The following is a 19,223-nucleotide window of genomic DNA, read 5'->3' as shown; positions in this document are numbered from 1 at the left end:
TGCATGGCTCTGCCTCTCAAATGCTGGGATTAAAGTCATGAGCCTCCACCGTCTGGCTAAGAAATAATTTTTTAATTAATTAATTTATTTTTCTATTATCAGCTTGATACAGTATAATTTTTTATCCAAATAGTGAAATGTTTGATTGAGGCTTGCCCTGTAATTGAGTAAAACCAAAACTTATTATAAGCCACAGTCATCCTAGGGTCCCCCTTGCTATATAGCCCCCCCCCCCCCCCCCCCCCGGTTCTGTGGCTAAGAAATAATTTTTTGAAAATTAAAAAATATTGGGCTGGAGAGATGGCTCAATAGTTAAGAGCATTGGCTCTTCCAGAGGTCCTGAGTTCAATTCCCAGCAACCATATGGTGGCTCACAACCATCTCTAATGCGATTTGGCACCTTCTTCTGGCATGCAGACAGAACACTGCATACATAATAAACTCCATAGCTACACAAGAAACTCTGTCTCGAAAAACTAAAAAAATAAATTAATTAAAAAATAAATAATTGTATTCCAGAACTGGGTATGAATGAAAAGCTACATAGAGAAACCCTGTCTCAAAAAACCAAAAAAAAAAAAAAAAAGAGAAAGAAAAAGAAAAAGAAAAATATATATAAAAAGGAAAGGACGTGACTGCTCCTAGGTGTGGTAGAGGAGAAAATTTATTGTTGTAGATAAACGGGAGAGCATAGGTAGAAGCAGAGACATCTGGGAGAGTCCAGAGTGGACATGACCAGACTGAGCTGGGCCATGTGCGGAAAGGAAGATGGGAGAGAAGGGAACCAGACTCAGCAGCCTGGAGGCCAAAGGTACAAAAAGAGGGTAACAAAATGTCTGGGTAATTGTTCTCTATATAGGGAAGAGCCCCTTGGGGAAGGGCAGCCCAGCCCCTGGGTTGGAGAGTTCAGGAGAGAACCCGGTATGCCATCCATACCCTTTAACAGATAGGTGCTGAGGGACGCTGGGAGAACCTGGCGGGCAGGTCTGTTTCGATATGTTAAATGGGCACCTCAGCCATTTGTCCCTGGTTTGAAACTTAACAGGGTATAACTGGGTCGGTTGAGTGGTCGCCTGCCATCCTAACCGCTGAGCCATCTCTCCAGCCCCCCGTTGCCTGGTATCTATCTAAGAGCTTCTGGTTCCAAGAGTACCACACACCAAAAACAACCCAAAACAAAACACCCACTGGGTAGGAGGGAACCTAACTGACTCCCTCAAGCTGTCTTCTACTCCAGTCACGAGCCCTGCCCACCCACACACACCAGGTAAGTTTAATTTTATTTTCTTTCTTTTTTTCGAGACAGAGTCTGTGTAAACCTGGCTGTCCTGGGACTCGCTTTGTAGATCAGGTTGGCCTCAGACTCACAGAAATCCACCTGCCTCTGCCTCTGGTGAGCGGGCATTGAAGGCGTGAGTCATGCCCTGCCAAATGTAATTTAAAAAATAATAAACCGGAAAACAAAACAACACAAAACAACACATACAAAGACGGCACGGTAGCGTACGCCTTTAATTCCGGCACTCAGCAGGCGGAATCTGAGGATCTAGGCTACAAAGAACCCTGTCTCCAAATAAAAGACAAAAATGGAAGCACGTAAGCCTGTATTTAAGACCTCTTCCTCCTTCAATAAACAGCATTCAGCATTTAAAATATATATATATATATATATATATATATATATATATGCACAACAGCGAGCAAGTGCGACCTATCACTTCAGCTTAAAGTGCAACGGGCGGGACCTCCAGTCTGCCCAAGGTCAAGGGACTTGAAGCAGGGTCCACAGGAGTCTGCAGGATCTTTCCCCCTAGTGCCGGAGTGCCAGAGTCCACAGGATCTTCCTTAGTGCCGGGGAGTGCCAGCCTTCAAGCTCTCTGCCCCTTAGAGTCCCTTCCCGGAAACCGGAAGAGACGTAAAGAAGGCGGGGCAGCGTTTTAGAAACCGGACCGTGAAGCTTTGCGCTTCCTCTTTCCAGCCAGCGCCGAGCGATGGGTGAGTGTTGCTGTGGGCCGGGTCGGGCTGCGGGGAGCGAGCTCCATCCGTCTCCATCCCGCCTCGCAGCCCTGCCAGGAGCACGTTCGGCCCGACCCCGGGCCCCGAGCACCCGTGGGGAGGGCCGGCCGTGGGCTTGGGCCGCCGAGATCGCTGCGGCCGCTTCCCGGGCTCCGGGCTGCGAGCGGTCCAACATGGCTGCCGCGGGCCGCACGCGGATGATGACACCTAGGTATGCTGCACACCCCCGACCGCGCCGTGGGGAGGCCAACCTTGGAGAGCTGAGTGTGCGGTCCGCGCCGAGCGTTGCCCGGGCATGGCTAGGTCGCCGGTACCCAGGCCCGGCTGCTCAGGCTTGCGTCCCCGCTCCCACACACAGGCATCTCTCGAGACAACTGGCACAAGCGCCGCAAGACCGGGGGTAAGAGAAAGCCCTACCACAAGAAGCGGAAGTATGAGCTGGGACGGCCTGCTGCCAACACGAAGGTGAGTGTGCGTGTCGAGGTGGGCTTGGGGCGGGGGGTACGCCTAACCCGCGCTATAGAGCACGGATGCCGTGACCGTGGTCCCTTGTAGGCTCTGAAGTCTCTGTTTTGGAGACTGGGCATCTTGCACATACCCACGTGTTGGGTAAAAGTCTTGAAGACAACAGGGTCTGTGTGCCCGGGTCGCCGAACTTAGGGTGCATTGGGAGACATGCTGGGGACCAGGACTTGAACGAAGCCTAGGAATGGGCTCCTTGGACGTTGGGGTACTTGGAATTCTGTGTTTGAGGGGTGTGACTTTTTGGAGGTAACTAGAGTGATGAAACAGTATCCTTAGGCGTGGTTATGGCCGTCTTGGTCACCTGTATGCCACTTGCCAATGAAAGGACTTGTCATAGTTACACTGACTGTTACCTCCTTCTAGTCCGGGTTCCTCTCCTGGTCTCCCCTCTTTTCTTGAGACCATGTTCTGGTTTTCTTGTGTTTTCCAGATTGGCCCTCGTCGTATACACACAGTCCGAGTCCGAGGAGGCAATAAGAAGTACCGTGCCCTAAGATTGGATGTGGGGAACTTTTCCTGGGGCTCTGAGTGTAAGTAGTCCTTTGGGGGTGTATTTGCCTGTTGCTGAGAGACCTTGAGGTAGCTGGAGAATTCTTTTGGAGCTAATTGGCTGACTCCTGCAGCTTGGAGTGGGCGGTGGTGGCACACGCCTTTATTCCCAGCCTTCTCTCCCCCCCCCACCCCCCAGGCAGAGGCAGGCAGATCTCTTTGAGTTCAAGGACAGCCTGGTCTACAGAAATAGTTCCAGGACAGATAGGGGTGTTACACAGAGAAATACTAAAAAAACAAACGCTTTCTGAATTAAAGAAAACATGGTTGTGGGGGAAGAGCTTAGGCACAGAGGCTGGATATTCTTTTCTGTCCTTTCTGGGATTGAGGGAGGTAACGCAGGTGGTTGCCGTATGTGCATGAGGTAGGAGAGAGAGAGACACTCTGTGTGTGTGTGTGTGTGTGTGTGTGTACATGTGTGTACGTGTACATGTACATACACATGTGCGCTGGAGCCAGGGACAGACACATCAAGTACCCTTCTCCTGAGCTACCTCCCAAGCCCCTTAGTTGTGAATTTTCCTTGTGTGCAGGTTGTACTCGGAAAACAAGGATCATTGATGTTGTCTACAATGCATCCAATAACGAGCTGGTCCGCACCAAGACCCTGGTGAAGAACTGCATCGTGCTTATCGACAGCACGCCATACCGACAGTGGTATGAGTCTCACTATGCGCTGCCCCTGGGCCGCAAGAAGGGGGCCAAGCTGGTGAGTGTTATTTCCTGTAGGGGGAGGAGGGGGAGTGCTGCCTTCTTGTGATGAAAATACTGTCCAGTTCTGCTACTGAAGGAAAGAGATGAATACCTGAGTTCTGAAGAAGGCAAGCATCAGGAAATTGGGGTTCGAGAAGGCTTGGTGACTTTGCTCATGACAGATCCATGTGTATTTTCTTTACTCAGACTCCTGAAGAGGAAGAAATATTAAACAAAAAACGATCAAAGAAAATCCAAAAGAAATACGATGAAAGGAAAAAGAACGCCAAAATCAGCAGTCTTCTGGAGGAGCAGTTCCAGCAGGGCAAGCTTCTTGGTGAGATTGCTGTGGTGTTGGGAAGCAGGAGTTGGTGGCGTGCGGTTTTACCCTTGCCTGGTTCATTGGCCTGTCAGAGGTTTGAACGCTGGGCGCCCAAAGCATGAGCGGGGATGGTTGTTTGCTGTAGGGGTGAAGAGTGAAATCATGAACAGAACAGGCTCTGAGTGGTAGTTGGGGGAAGTGGATGCCCTGGTTGATGGCTGTCTCAGTGATGAGAACTTTGTCCAGTTCTGCTGCTGACTTCTAAGTGAGGATAAAGTGTGTCTGAGGAGACAGCTGCTTCACGCCTGCCCTTGGGTATCAGACCAACTTGGACTTCTAAGGGGGCGAGTAGGTTGAGTGGGGCCTCATGTCCTTTTACTAAGGACCACCTCTTCTCTTACAGCCTGTATTGCCTCAAGACCAGGCCAGTGTGGCAGAGCAGATGGCTACGTGCTAGAAGGCAAGGAGCTGGAGTTCTATCTGAGGAAGATCAAGGCCCGGAAAGGCAAATAAAACATCATTCATAGCTCATGTAATAAAGGTGTTTATTGTTCTGTATTTATATTGTCGGAATGTTTGGCTAGTCATTTTTCCCTGCTCCTCTGAGCAAGGCTAAAGAAAAGATCTCATCTTACTGTCTTACCTGTGCGAGCATGCTGTCAGAGGCCCCATGGCTAGAGCGGTATCTAGACTAATGCCAGTATTCCTGGGTCTTGGGGAACCTGGAGCAAGTTGGTGTGGAAGAGACTTGTGAGCTCTTCAGTGCTGGATTCTCTAACAGTAATGGGGTGCTATCAAAATCATGCTTGTATTGTTAGGCTAGAGGTCTCTCTTTCCTTTGTAGACTTGGGTTTTAAGGGTTCATTAAATTTATGTATGTGTGCTAGGCATTAGCCTTCATGAGTATGAAGCACATGGCTGTACCACAGGCTGTACTTCCAGCCAGGTAAGGTGGTTCATGGGAAGTATGGGAACTTGGACATTGTATTGAGGCTCCCCCCACCCCCCCAGACAGGGTTTCTCTGTGTAGCTTTGAACCTTTCCTGGATCTCACTTGGTAGCCCAGGCTGGCCTTGAACTCACAGAGATCCACCTGCCTCTGCCTCCCGAGTGCTGGGATTAAAGGCGTGCGCCACCACCGCCCGGCTTTTTTTTTTTTTTTTTTTTTTTTTTTTTGGACATACAAGTTATAAGAGAAGATGTCTTCACTACAGGTTAATAGTTAGGGGGATTTTTGAGGCCATCTCACTCTACAGCCTTGGCTGGCCTGGAGCTTCCAGCCCAGGCTGATTGCAGCTCGCAGATCCATCTTCATTTGCTTCCTGGGTGCTGGATTAAAAGTGTGCACCTCAGGCCTGGCTAAGGTTAATGTTTTGGGGTTTTCCCAGAGACGTCTAGAGAAAAAAGTGAGGCTCCCCCCAGAGTCATATCCCTTAACCCTAGGTGGCTGGCTGTCCTGTGATTGCAGGTGCTTGCTCTGCCTGGCTTTTTTTAAGGATTGATTATGTGTACAGTGTTCTGCCTGCGTGTATCCCTGCAGGCTAGAGGGCACCAGATCTCATTATGGGGTGGTTGTGAGCCACCATGTGCTTGGTGGGAATTGAACCTCTAGAAGAGCAGCCAGTGCTCTTAACTGCTGAGCCATTCACCGCTCTGTGCCTGGCTATTAAATGGATGCTTGGGGATCCAGACTTAAGTCTTATTGCTTGTAAAGCAAACAAACATTTTGTCTGATACCCCAAAGATCAAGGTGGTTTGGTTTGGTTTCCCAAGACAGGGTTTCTCTATGTAGCAGCTCTGGCTGTCCTGGAGCTCTCTGTAGACCAGGATGGCCTAGAAGTGCTGGGATTAGAGGCATACACTGACCCGCATGAGCTCAAGTTTTTGTTTTGAGGGGCGAAGTTCTAAAACAAGGTCTCTTTGGTCCTGGCTCTCCTGGAACTCAGAGATCACCAGCCTGTGCCTCCTGAGTTCTGAGATTAAAGGTATGTGCTGCCACCCCCAGCAAATTTGGGAGTTCATTTGAGAGCTTGCTTACAATTCCAGAGGGTTACCCTGTGGCCACTTTGGTGGGGAGCGTTAGACAGGTGGGTACACCGTAGCAGTAGCTGAATTTTCATCTATCTGAAATGAGAAAGCTCACTGGGAATGGTATGGGTTTTTAAAATGTCAAAGCTTGTTTTTGAGATGAAGGCTTACTATGTATGTATGTATGTATGTATGTATGTATACCTGTCTCATCAAAACCTCCTTATGTAGACTATTGTTGGCTTTTTTTTTTTTTTTAGATTTATTTATTTATTATGTATACAATGTTCTGCCTGCATATATGTCTGCAGGCCAGAAGAGGGCGCCAGATCTCATTACAGATGGTTGTGAGCCACCATGTGGTTGCTGGGAATTGAACTCAGGACCTCTGGAAGAGCAGTCAGTGCTCTTAACCTCTGAGCCATCTCTCCAGCCCCGGCTTTTTTTTTTTTTAATTACTGTTTTTGGGGGAGGGAGCTAACACCTAGCTCCAAAAAACATCCCATATGGAAGCTTCTTAATTATAAGTGCCCAGACTTAGATAGTGGCACACGCCTTCCCCCCCCCCCCCTTCCCTCTGTATGGCACACACCTTTAATCCCAGCACTTGGAAAGGGAAAGGCCAGCCTGGTCTACAGAGCGAGTTCCAGGACAGGCACCAAAACTACACAGAGAAACTCTGTCTCAAAACAACAACAAAAAACAAAAGTTGGAATATTATTTTAAGGTGTGTTGCTTTTGATTATGTTGTATTTGTTTACCTCCGAAGCTGTGTTACTGTGCCTGTGTAAAGCACCTGATGGTCTAATAAAGGACTGGCCAATAGCAAGGCAGGAGAGGATAGGTGGGGCTGGCAGGCAGAGAGTATATAGAGGAGAAATCTGAGGAGGAAAGAGATGGAAGAGGGGGCTGGAGAGATGGCTCAGAGGTTAAGAGCACTGGCTACTCATCCAGAGGTCCTGAGTTCAATTCCCAGCAACCACATGGTGGCTCACAAGCATCTATAGTGAGGTTTGGTGCCCTCTTCTGGCCTGCAGGCAGAACACTATACACAATAAATTTTTAAAAAAGATGGAAGAGTGAAGTGAAGAAAGGAAGGAGCCAGAGAAGGAGTAGGACTCCAGGAGCCAGTTACACAGCAAGCCACGGAGTAAGAAACAGAAGTACACAGGAGGGGCTGGAGAGATGGCTCAGAGGTTAAGAGCACCGACTGCTCTTCCAGAGGTCCTGAGTTCAATTCCCAGCAACCACATGGTGGCTCACAACCATCTGTAATGAGATCTGGTGCCCTCTTCTGGCCTGCAAGGACATATGCAGACAGAACACTGTATACATAATAAATAAATAAATCTTTAAAAAAAAAAAAAAAAAAAAAGAAGTACACAGGAATAGAAAAGGAAAAGCCCAGAGGCAAAAGGTAAACAGGATGAGTTAAGTAAACCTGGCTAGAAACTAAGCTAAGGCTGGGCATTCATAATTAAGAATAAGCCTCCATATGTGAATTTATTTGGGAACTGGGTAGTGAGCCCCCCAAAAAGTTTAAAAAAAATGCCCAACTTTGGCTTGTTTCTTGTCAGCTTTTCTTAACTTTAAATTATTCCATCTTTTTTGCCTCTGGGCTTTTTCTTTTCCTTCTGTATATCTTTTTTTTTTTTTTTTTTTTAATAAAGGTTTATTATGTATACAGCATGTATGACTGCAGGCCAGAAGAGGGCACCATATCTCATTACAGATGGTTGTGAGCCACCATGTGGTTGCTGGGAATTGAACTCAGGACCTCTGGAAGAGCAGTCAGTGCTCTTAACCTCTGAGCCTTCTGTATATCTTAATTTTTCCCCTATTTTATTTGTTTATTTTATGTGCATTGGTGTGAAGATGTTGGATCCCCTGGAACTGGGGTTATAGACAGTTGTGAGCTGCCCATGTGGATGCTGGGAATTGAACATGGGTCCTCTGGAAGAGCAGCCAGGTGCTCTTAACCACTAAGCCATCTCTCCAGTCCCCCCTTACTTTCATTCTTAACTTCTGTGGGTAGCTGGTCCCTAGCATCCTCCTTGTTTTCCTGCTCTTTTCTTCCAGATTTCCCCTTCTCTGCCTGCCAGCTCTGCCTACTCTCTCCTGCCTTGTTACTGGCTGATCAGCTCTTTATTAGACCAATCAGGTGTTTTAGACAGGCACAGTAACAGTTTCACAGAGTTAAACAAATGCAAAATTAAAGAATGGGGCTGGAGAGATGGCTCAGAGGTTAAGAGCACTGACTGCTCTTCCAGAGGTCCTGAGTTCAATTCCCAGCACCCACATGGTGGCTCATAACCATCTGTAATGAGATCTGGTGCCCTCTTCTGACTTGCAGACATACATGCAGGCAGAACACTGTATACATAATAAATAAATCTTTAAAAAAATAAATAAATAAATAAAAGAATGCAGCAGCCAGGCAGCGGTGGTGCAGGCCTATAATCCCAGCATTCTCTGAGTTCGAGGCCAGCCTGGTCTACAGAGTGAGATCCAGGACAGGCACCAAAACTACACAGAGAAACCGTGTCTGGGGGTTGTGGGGGGGGAATGCAGCACATCTTTGCATCATTAAACAACTGTCCCACAGCATAAACAAATGTAACACATTAAAAGTAATATTCTACAACAGTAGGCCAGGCTAGGCCTGAACTGATAGGGGTCTGTTTGCCTTTACTTCTCGTGTTGGGCTTAAGGGTGTGTGCCATCATGGCCTGACCCAATTAGGGTGGTTGTTGTTTTTGTTGTTTTTGTTTTTTCCCTGCATATGAGTGGTTTGTTTGCATCCATATACGTGTACCGTGTGCTTGTCTGGTGCCCAAGAAGGTCAGAAAAGAGCGTTGGATCCGTGAAACTGCGATGGGTGCTCTTAACTGCTGCGCCATCTCTCCAGCCCCTCTAATGAGTTGTTTTTGTATTTTGAGACAAGATTTCTCTGTGTAGCCCTGGCTGTCCTTGAACTCACTCTAGACCAGACTGGCTTTGAACTCAGATCTGCTTGATCTCAATTGAACTTCCTACCTCTATCTGGCAAGCACAGGGTTTTTATTATGTGCACTGCCCTTAGAAGTTAGACCCTGACAGCCTGGTCTACAGAGTTGCAGGAGAGCCAAAAGTACAGAGGTTGGGATTGTGAGCTGCCATGTGGTGCTAGGGATCCAAGTCCTCAGCAAGAGCAGCAAGCACTCTTAACTGCTGAGCCATCCCTAGAATTTTCTTTCTAGTCCCTAGAATTTTTTGTGTGGGAGAGGGGTTGGACATGAGAGGACAAATTTCAGGACCTGGTTCTCCAGCTGGGTGTGAGTCCCAATGATCAAATCTTGGTGGTCAGGCTTGGCGATAAGCGCCTTTGTGAACTAAACCACGGCTCCCCCTCATTTTTATTTTATGTGCATGTGTGTGTACTGGTATCCTGTGGAACGTCCATGGGCATACACTTCATTTTCATGTTCTTGAGACAGGATCTCTACACAGCCCTAGCAGTGCTGGAACTCACTATATAGACCAGATTGGTCTTGAACTCAGACATTCCCCTGTCTCTGCCTTCTGATGCATACACTTCAGATAAAGGCTTTTGTGTTTAATTGCCATTGAGATGACTCTGCAGGCCTGATGACCAGAGTGCAGTCCTTGGAACCCATAGGGTGGAAGGACAGACTGCTTCCAAAGGTGGATCTCCAACACACACTTGATGGGAGAATTCCCACTGGGCTCCACCTGCTCTGGCCCCAGTGTTAGCACCTAGCCTTCATATCTCTGTTACCTTTTGTTTCTCTTGTTGCCCTCTGTGAATCTTGTCTGAGAGTCTCCCAAGGGTACAAAGCCTATGCAGACTTGGTTGGGAACCGGAAAACTGATATTCCTTAATTGAGAATTTTAATTTGGCATTGTCCTTGTGGTGGCTTAGTTAGGGTGTTTAGGGGATATGGAAATCAACTTGATAAAAGTGTAAATTGGACAACAATAAAAATGCCGTTGGCAGGGTTGGGGATTTAGCTCAGTGGTAGAGCGCTTGCCTAGCAAGCACAGGGCCCTGGGTTCGGTCCTCAGCTCCGGGGGAAGAGAAAAAAAAAGAGACTGAGAATATACCCGGGCGGTGGTGGCGCACGCCTTTAATCCCAGCACTGGGAGGCAGAGCCAGGCGGATCTCTGTGAGTTCAAGGCCAGCCTGGTCTACAGAGTGAGATCCAAGAAAGGCGCAAAGCTACACAGAGAAACCCTGTCTTGAAAAACCAAAAAAAGGGGGCTGGAGAGATGGCTCAGAGGTTAAGAGCACTGACTACTCTTCCAAAGGTCCGGAGTTCAATTCCCAGCAACCACGTGGTGACTCACAACCATCTATAATAGGATCTGGTGCCCTCTTCTGGCCTGCAAGGACACATGTAGGCAGAATACTGTATACATAATAAATAAATAAAAATCTTTAAAAAAAAAATGCTCTTGGCTAAGGGGAGGGTGTCTCAGGCTGCGAGAGGCTGAGTCCCCCTGCAGCTGGAAAGGCTAAGACATCCTTAAAATACGCTGTGTCTTCTTCCCACAGACCCGTGTGAACCCACACCCATTCAACAACAACACACTGATAAATGTAATACAGTTTTCATTTTAAAAATTGGAGAGTTGGAGAAATGTCTCAGTGGCTCTTCAGGTGAACACTCAGGTTCATTTCCCAGTATCCACATGGCAGCTCCCAAAGCTCACTTTTGACGTTCCAGGAGTTAAGACACAATGACTCCCTAGGGGCACTGTACATGGTACACTTATGTATGCAGACAAACATTCATCCACATAAAATAGTCTTGGAATTTAGGACAGAGGTAGGACTAAGTCCCATTGGCACAAGCCACTTAGAAAGCTGGGTGGGAGAATCACCTAGTTCAAGGCCAGCGTGGGTGATCTAGTGAGGTCCTGTCTACACTCGAGTGTTTCCATCCTTAGCTTTCTTCCTTGGTTCTGGCTTTAGCTGTCCTTTCACAAAAGCAAAAGTCAGATCTTGCTTCTACAACTCTGGTCTTGGTTAAGTGCCCTTAGTGCTGGGCCGCCAGGGCAAGTTCCCAATCCTAGTTCCACCTACACCCTAGGCAAATGCCAAATTAAACAGTCGTGATTCACAGTGAACAAATGCACACATTCTCATTACAAACAACGCGAGCATTTTGCAGACAAAGGTCCCACGCCATGCCCGCTGACCTGCCTTCAGAGTGAGGTTACTGGGCTAGGGAGTGTGTGTCCTTTCACTTTTTCCGCACTTGATTCTAAAACAGCTGTCCCAGCAGCACAGCATCGACCCAAAACTAGAAATGCCACTTCCTGTGCTCAACCAAATGCGGCACCTAGAGGCTGGGGCTGGGCACCAGGCAAGACTTCAGGGATGCTGATGCTCCCCTACTGTTTTGGACCGTTGGCCTAGCTCCCCAACGCCTGAAAAGGTAGCCTTGCCTCTGTGTGCCAGCCCTATATATGTGGCCTTTTCTTCATTCTAGCTTCGCCTCCCCAAGCAATCTATCCCACTTCACACTAAAGGAGATACACCCTACCCTCGGCTCTCCATGTCATCTTTGCTTTCAAGAGCTGTCCCCAAATGCTTTCCCCAATGGCCAACCCGCTGTCCAGAGAAGTTGCTCTGAGCAGCGGCTGATAGGACCAAGCGCAGCTCGGGAAGAAGGCAGGGTGGCAGCCTCCGGCAGAGGGGATTCTCAAGGTTCCAGGGCTTCATCGCCAGATTCCTCAGCCTCATCTATACGGCTGGCAGCCTCCTCACCGCCCAACTCGGTCCGGAAGCGGAGCAGGTGCGGGGTCCTGGGGGCGCCGCGTGCTCGCCCGAAGTTCCGTAGGCTTATAGCAGGCGAGAGCGCTCCTGAGCCCAGGAAGCGGCCCAGCAGCGGGGTCTGGGCGGCGGTTGCTGGCAGGTCGGACCTTGGGGACGCCTCCACCTGCAGGCACTGCTCAGGGTCATCACTCATGCTGCCGGTGCCAGGGCGGACATAGACAAGGACTGACTCTCAGAGGACTTGTTTGTATCCCCATAGGGTGGCCAGGGACTGGGCCCGGTTCCCATGTCAAATCTCGACTTACCGCAGGTTGAAAGTGGAACCCAAGAAGGAAGGACGCAGTGACTCAGCGGCTGTGGCCACCGTATAGGGTGGTTGAGGTTGGGCCTCATCCCAGTACTGATCCTTCTCAGCAGGAGGCAGGTTCTGGTACATATCATCCACCGAGAGCAGGGACACCTGAGCCAGAAGAAGGGCAAGCAGTAGGTCACAACTGTTTCTCTGCACACCTGCCTATCTCTGCCCCTTACCCCACACCTAACCTGCAGGTTTCGATCTATGAGCTGATTGGTCTCGAAGTCGTCATCGTCTTCACCAAAGGGGTTAATGAGCTGTTCGGCTACCTACGAATTACAGAAATGGTGTCTTCTAGGTGCAGAGCCCCCTCCCCCCCGACTGCCCGGCACTGCAGTGTGATAGTGATTATCTGTGCCCACCTCTACAGAGTAGGATGCCGTACCGACCTTGAGCCAACCAGCGTAAAAGAAAAACTGCAGCAACGTGGTAAGAGGCACAAACATGTCCGGGTCCCCCAGGGCTGGAGAGACCTCTTTGGCTGGCTCCAGAGGCTCCTGAAGTCTGGCAGCCCCTGTTTCCGGCTCCACAAACTGTCGGCCGACCAGGGAAAGGGCGAAGAAGGAGTAAACGGCTATCGTCACCACCTGAAGAGGGAAAAGCGAGGGGCAGAGGGGCGGCAAGAAACCCAATCCCTGCCTGTGAGGGCCTGGGGGGTCTGGCAAGTCAGCAAGCAGGGACTGGGTGCCGTTGCAATGGAGACAGGTTCATCTTTTTGTTTTGTTATGTAGACCAGGCTGTCCTCGAACTCACAGAGATCCTTCTGCCTCAGTCTCCCGAGTGCTGGGATTAAAGATGTGTGCTACCACTCCTGGCAGGACAGGATCGTCTCTTTTGTTTGTTTTTGTTTTTCAAGACAGTTTCTCTGTAGCCCTGACTGACCTGGAACCCCGCTCTGTAGACCAGGCTGGCCTCCAACTCGGGGAGTTGCCTGCTTCTACCTCTGCCTCCTGAGTGCTGGGATTAAAGGCGTGGGCCACCACTGCCTGGATCAAGACGGAGTTCTCTTTACAGGTGTGAAGGAAGATTTTTGAGGATGAGGGACGGGGTATTACTGATGGGAGTAAGGTTTTTGAGGATGACCCTCACAGTTCAGTGTCTCCTGAGACTGACTTGGCCCGGGTGAAGAGCCATCAAGGCCCCTTGGTATCTCACACACCACAGGATGTCCGATCGGCACCTGAGCTGGGCAGGCAGGAAACAGTTACCTGGGTGTAGACAAGGGGGATGCTGATCCAGTCATAGTGAAACAGCATGCTGCACTTGGCGCGGTACTTGTTCAGCTCCTAGAGAGAGCGGGTGACGGGAGGTCAGAGGAGACAAAGAAGGCAGATGAGGAGGGGAGCGGGAGACCCCACAAAGGTGACCTGGGCCGGGCCTGAGCCCCACTGCTCTCAGGCTCTCAGGCTGGGGTGCTTAGGGTAGGAAGCAATTTAGGAAGGGAGCAAACAACGTTCTGGGCCTGGAGCCAGAACGCCTATGAATCCCAGCTTCACGAACATGCTGTGTGAGGGGCTTTTCAACTCTGTGCCTCAGTTTCTTTATCTGTGAAAGGGGGATGAGAATAGCCCTCAGGCACTAAGGGAGTCAACCTAAGCATGTGCTTCCAAAGTGCTCAGTAGCTGGGCCTAGTGGTTCACGCCTGTAATTCCCAAGTTTGTGAGACAATGGCAGGATTGCCATGGATTTGAGGCCAGCCTGGGCTAAACAGTGAGTTCCAGGCAAGCTTGAGCTATGGAGAGTAATCTTGTATCCCCCTCCCCCACAAAAAGTGTGTGGTATATAGTTGGAGCCTTTTAAGGGTCAAGTACCAAAATTATTATTATTATTATTAAGATTTATTTATTATGTATACAGTATCCCTGCAGGCCAGAAGAGGGCACCAGATCTCATTACAGATGGTTGTGAGCCACCATGTGGTTGCTGGGAATTGAACTCAGGACCTCTGGAAGAGCAGTCAGTGCTCTTAGCCTCTGAGCTATCTCTCCAGCCCCCCCCAAAATTATTACTTTGAAGCTAGTGCTAGGAGAACCAGTGATCCAAATCCTAAACTGACTTACTTCCAGTATGAGACCAAGAGCGATGTCGTCACGGATTCGTCCATCCCTGCGGGCCTGGGCGGCGAGGTTAGTGAACCAGACGCAAGGGACCCAGTACTTGTTAAAATCAGATTTCAAGCTCTCAAACTTTCTCCTCTCTTCCTGAGACATGAAACCTGCCCGGGTGAAGAAGGTAAGGTGCAGACATCTCATGCCGCCAGGGGCGCTAGTGGTCCAGCATCTGGCTGTTCTCCCTTAAACCCTCTGGCTTCCCTGGAATCCTGGAGCGCCCCCTAAGGGTCAGACCTTTCCATCACGGGAAGAAAGCCAAGACATCCAGCCACCCACCCAGGGGCTGCGACTACCCAGGCACCTGCATCCACCACGTGCTCCATAGTGGGGAAGCGCTTGAGCACACGGGTGCTGACAGATCGCAGCACCAGCACCGACGCCAGGTTGGCATAGCGGATGAGAGTTCGGCGTAGTAAACGGCCGCTCTGGTCCACGCCATGCACACAGGCTGAGATGACACACATTAACTGGTCCGGCAGTGGAATGCTCGTGTACTGAGACCACCATCGGTTCACCACCAAAGTCACGTAGAAACCTAGTGAGCCACCATGGATAACAGAGGCAGAAAGAAAGGTGCCAGGCGCTAGGGAGGTCCTCCATTGGACTCTATGGCCCTTCCGGTCCCACGGCCTTGCTGAGAGAAAGTCAGGCCCGGAAGAAGAAGAAGAGAATGCAAACTGCCCGGGGAGAGGGAAGTGGGAGTCCGAGGTGGGGTTACTGCTGACTCTGAGACCTTTTTTCCATGAGGGTAGGGAGGGGCTATCCCTTCTTTCTGGCTCCCATTTGGTAACCAGAGTGGCGTTATAAGGCCAGGGGGTGTCTTTGTGCCAGTGAAGATTGAGGGTCCCCCAAATGACAGGCAAGGAGTAACCCAGAGGAAACTGTGGACCCAGGTTCTAACCCTTCTGTTTGCTGGTTGACTCCAGGCCCTTGCTGCCAAGAATTGTCACCTCAACCCAAAGGCCAGAGAACATGGTCAGGAGAAGGGGCAGGGGGTGGGAGGGTGAGGGTGGGCTCACCCAGCACGAAGGACAAAGGGATGAGGTCTGCTGAACGGTTGCAGTATCGGGCCACCTGGGCATAAATATGCTTCTGCTCCTGGGTCAGCCACAGCCTAGGGCATGTCAGGCAGAGACCTGGGTTGGTAGGAGGCACAGGTCCTCATAGGCCGGGACTCAGAGCTGCTCTCACCGGTAGGTGACGCTGAGCACAGCATACAAGGCACCGAACAGCAGAAACTCCTTGTACAGAAGCTTGTAGATGCTGCCCCTCCAGCGGAGGAGCAGGCCAGAGAAGGCTCCGAAGCGCGCCTCTGCCACTTTGAGAGTGTAAGACACCGTCATGGTGCTGGGTCCTGGCGCAGAAGGTCACAGAACTGTCCTCTTGTCTGCTGGTCTTCCCGTCGCTAAGCCTAGCACCCCAAGCAAAGTCCCTTCATCTCTGGCTACTCATCTTCACCGCGTCTGTAGACAAGGACAGACAAGTACAAACCGTCCTCTGCAGAACATGGTTGAAGCCGGGATGGAGTTGGGCAAAGTGGGGCTGAGCTCTGTGCCCCTCACACGGAGGTTTCCCACATCCTTTCTACCTTTGGAGCTGAGATAACTAGATTCTGAAGTGTTGAGGACAAGAGCCCCAATTTGCTAGGTATGATGGCATATATATATACAATCCCAGCTCTCAGGAAGTCACCAGTTCAAGGCCAGCCCATGCTATATAGCAAGGCCTTGTCTCAAAACAAACGAAGAGGCTGGAGAGATGGCTCAGTGGTTGGGAGCACTGGCTACTCTTCCAGGTACTTGGGTTCAATTCTCAGCACCCACATGGCAGCTAAGAACTGTCTGTAACTTCAAGATCTGATAACTTCACGCAGATACACATGCAGGCAAAACACCAGAACATTAAATAAGGAAAGAAAGAGAGAGAGAGAGAGAGAGAGAGAGAGAGAGAGAGAGAGAGAGAGAGAGAGAGAGAGAAACAAAAGAAAGAAAGAAAGCCAGACCGAACCCCAAACCAGAGCCACTACTTTTCCTTGGTGCTTGCCCTTGAAACCTGTTCACCCCTGTCCCAAGCCCGGGACCCTCAACCTCCACTCATACCTGCCTGCCTGTTCTCAGCAGCAGCCTGGGGGAACTGGACCAGACTTTGTTCTTCACAGTCTTAAGTACATGCTGGGTCCATAAAGTTAGGTTGGACTGGTGCTGTCATTGATGGATGGAGGCTATCTATCGTCATCTGGCTGCTCCTGGGAACTAGGTGTGTGCTACTAGCCCCATGGGGCTGGACTGGTCTTTGAGTAGCAAAAGTGCCATGTTTCCTGACCCCACTACTCACACAGGTGACATCAATGTCCTTTAAATTAGGGAACATAGGGATTACTTCCCTATGCTCCAGGTGAGGTGACAGTTCAGGGTGAACTGTGGTCATACCAGCTGCTGATGGCAGAGCACTGACTGACTTAAGGGACAGACAGACAGACACTGCCAAGGACACCATTTTATCTTCCTCTATGGAATCTTTACCACATCTCCATCATGTAGGAATCCATCCCAGTTTCACAGATTAGGTTCCAAGAAGCAAATGACTTGCTCAAGGTCACACAACCAGGTCCTGTTGGAGGCAGGACTCAAAGCCACAGCTTCTAGGCTTGAAAGGCTGGAAGTTGTCTGATTGAGCCTAGAGCAGGACTTGAGTACTGAGATCAGGGTCCTTGACACCAGTGGCCTCAACACAGTGCCAGGCCCTGTCCCAGGCTCTGATAGGCACTTCCCACATCCATGCCATAGGGTTAAAGAGGGCATGAGTCTCGGAACTCAGCACAATGCACATCTCCTTAAGTTCTGTGTCCAACGTCTTGACTCCTAGGTGCTCTCAGCAACTCTCTCTCTCTTTCTCTCTTTTGGTTTTTCAAGACAGGGTTTCTCTTTATACTCTGTAACTCATCCTGTGGACCAGGCTGGCTTTGAACTCAGAGATCTGCCAGCCTCTGCTTCCCCAGTGCTGGGATTAAAGGTGTATGTCACCACCACCTGGTAACTCATTCTCTCTTAAACGGTTGTTTTATTTTATGTGCGTGTGCGTGTGTGTGTGTGTGTGTGTGTGTGTGTGTGTGTGTGTGTGTAGGTGAATGTGTGTATGTTCACTATGTGTGTGCATGGGCTCACAGAGGTCAGAAGATGGTGTTAGAGCCCCTGGAGCTGAGGTTACTGGTTGTTGTTTGCTGTCTAACGTGGGTGCTGAGAACTGAACCCAGGTCCTCTGGAAGAGCAATATAATCTGTGCATGCTCTTAACTGCTGAGCCATTTCTCCAGCTCCAAAATATAGCATTTTTAAAAATTCTTGGAGAATTTCATACAGTGTATTTTGATCACATTCATCCCCTCCTCCCCAACTACTAAATCTGCCCCCAACTCCCTACTCTCTAATTCCGTCTCTCTGTCTCTCTGTCTCTCTGTCTCTCTGTCTCTCTCTCTCTCATAACCCATCAAGACCAATTGTACTGCCCATGTACTCCTGAGTATAGGGAGCTCTACTGGAGTCTGCTCAACCTACAAGAGGCCACACCCTTAACAAATCTACAGATCGTTCTCCCCTGGAAGCCGGGACTGTCCATGGCTCCTCAGTTAGAGGTGGGGCTTGTGAACTTCCTCCTCCATTGCTAGAATGTTGCCTGGCTCGATCCCGTGCCAGTCTCGTTCAGGCACCCACAGGTCCTGGGAGCTCCTGAGCACATGGGTCCTGTCATTTCCACCCACATGTTCTCTCAAGTGCTCCTCAACTCTGGTTCTTACAGCTTTTCCTCCATCTCCTGTCGTGGTCCCTGAGCCTTGGTGCAGGGGGAGAGTTATAGTTTTAATTATTTATTTGGTTGTTTGTCATGATCTGAGTGTGGCCATCAGAGGGACAGCTTGTGGGAATCAGTTCTCTCCTCCTTCTACAACACGGGTTTGAACTCACATCATCCGGCTTGGCAGCAAGCACCTTTACTTGCTGAACCCTCTAGCCAGCCCTTTCCAGCTTTTTTGTTTGTTTGTTTAGTGTTGCTTTTTTAAAAAGTAATGATTATTTTGTGAATTTTTTGTGACTCGCTTTGTTTTGAGACAAGGACTCTCTACATAGCTCTGGCTGTCCTGGAACTCACTATGTAGATCAGGCTGGTCTCAAACCCACAGAGATCTGCTTGCCTCTGCCTCTGCAGTGCTGGGGTTAAGGGCGTGCAGCACTATGCCAGACTTATTTTTGCTTTTTTGAGACAGGATGCCAGCATGTAGCCCAGGCAGACCTGGAGCCTATTCTCCTGCCTCAGCTTCCCAGTTGTTGGGATTACAAACACTGACCACCAGGGCCTTCATCTCTTCATTTGTTTGTCAGACAAAAGCCAAGGCAGTAATCAAGTCAGAACTAGAACCTCAGAGCGGGGAGAGGAAGCGGCTCCTTTCACTGTAGTAAGAAGCCTCCACTTAACCCCAGGAGGGACAGCCTGCCTCTCAACCCCACTGTGAGCGGGTTCTCACCAGCAAGTGCCTCCCAGAAAGAAGAGCTAAGAATGCAACAGTCTGAGATACATGAGACTCTGTCTCCAACCAACCTTCCCTTAAAAAAAACAATGAAGGTAAAGGGTGGTGGGCTCATCTAGACCCCTTTCCAATGGGGTCAAAGCAGACCCATCTTGCAGTTGCTTACCAGCAAAGGGCAGTCTCTGCTGCACAGGAGGGAATCTTTTTTTCTTTTTGGTTTTTCAAGACAGAGTTTCTCTGTGTAGCCCTGGCTGCCCTGGATCTCACTCTGTAGCCCAGACTGTCCTCGAACTCACAGAGATCCACCTGCCTCTGCCTCCCTAG

General features: G+C 49.7%; 2 protein-coding genes and 4 non-coding genes across 6 annotated transcripts; 5 read left to right on the top strand and 1 right to left on the bottom strand.

The window, feature by feature from the left end:
• The first annotated feature begins 1,123 nt into the window (after positions 1-1,123).
• Positions 1,124-4,667, top strand: Rps8 (ribosomal protein S8). Its single transcript, XM_059256058.1, has 7 exons — positions 1,124-1,267; positions 1,889-1,995; positions 2,375-2,481; positions 2,972-3,071; positions 3,624-3,799; positions 3,991-4,120; positions 4,509-4,667. The coding sequence occupies exons 2-7, from the start codon at positions 1,992-1,994 to the stop codon at positions 4,616-4,618; spliced, it is 627 nt and encodes a 208-aa protein (XP_059112041.1). The 5' UTR covers positions 1,124-1,267; positions 1,889-1,991; the 3' UTR covers positions 4,619-4,667.
• Positions 2,209-2,287, top strand: LOC131905414 (small nucleolar RNA SNORD55/SNORD39). The gene has a single exon (XR_009377926.1). It is a non-coding gene; the product is annotated as a small nucleolar RNA SNORD55/SNORD39 (small nucleolar RNA).
• Positions 2,790-2,893, top strand: LOC131905421 (small nucleolar RNA SNORD46). Its single transcript, XR_009377933.1, has one exon. It is a non-coding gene; the product is annotated as a small nucleolar RNA SNORD46 (small nucleolar RNA).
• Positions 3,843-3,910, top strand: LOC131905420 (small nucleolar RNA SNORD38). The gene has a single exon (XR_009377932.1). It is a non-coding gene; the product is annotated as a small nucleolar RNA SNORD38 (small nucleolar RNA).
• LOC131905419 (small nucleolar RNA SNORD38) lies at positions 4,327-4,396 on the top strand. The gene has a single exon (XR_009377931.1). It is a non-coding gene; the product is annotated as a small nucleolar RNA SNORD38 (small nucleolar RNA).
• A 7,174-nt stretch (positions 4,668-11,841) lies between the features above and the next one.
• Positions 11,842-15,724, bottom strand: Best4 (bestrophin 4). The gene is made up of 9 exons (XM_059256057.1): positions 15,573-15,724; positions 15,401-15,495; positions 14,683-14,916; positions 14,331-14,485; positions 13,479-13,556; positions 12,660-12,857; positions 12,459-12,539; positions 12,221-12,375; positions 11,842-12,109 (listed from the first exon to the last, which is right to left on the bottom strand). Exons 1-9 carry the CDS (start codon positions 15,722-15,724, stop codon positions 11,842-11,844), a joined length of 1,416 nt encoding a protein of 471 aa, XP_059112040.1.
• Positions 15,725-19,223: the final 3,499 nt, after the last annotated feature.

The sequence above is a fragment of the Peromyscus eremicus genome, chromosome 2, assembly GCF_949786415.1.
Source record: "Peromyscus eremicus chromosome 2, PerEre_H2_v1, whole genome shotgun sequence".
NCBI lineage: Eukaryota > Metazoa > Chordata > Mammalia > Rodentia > Cricetidae > Peromyscus > Peromyscus eremicus.
This window is presented reverse-complemented; position numbering and strand designations above follow the sequence as displayed.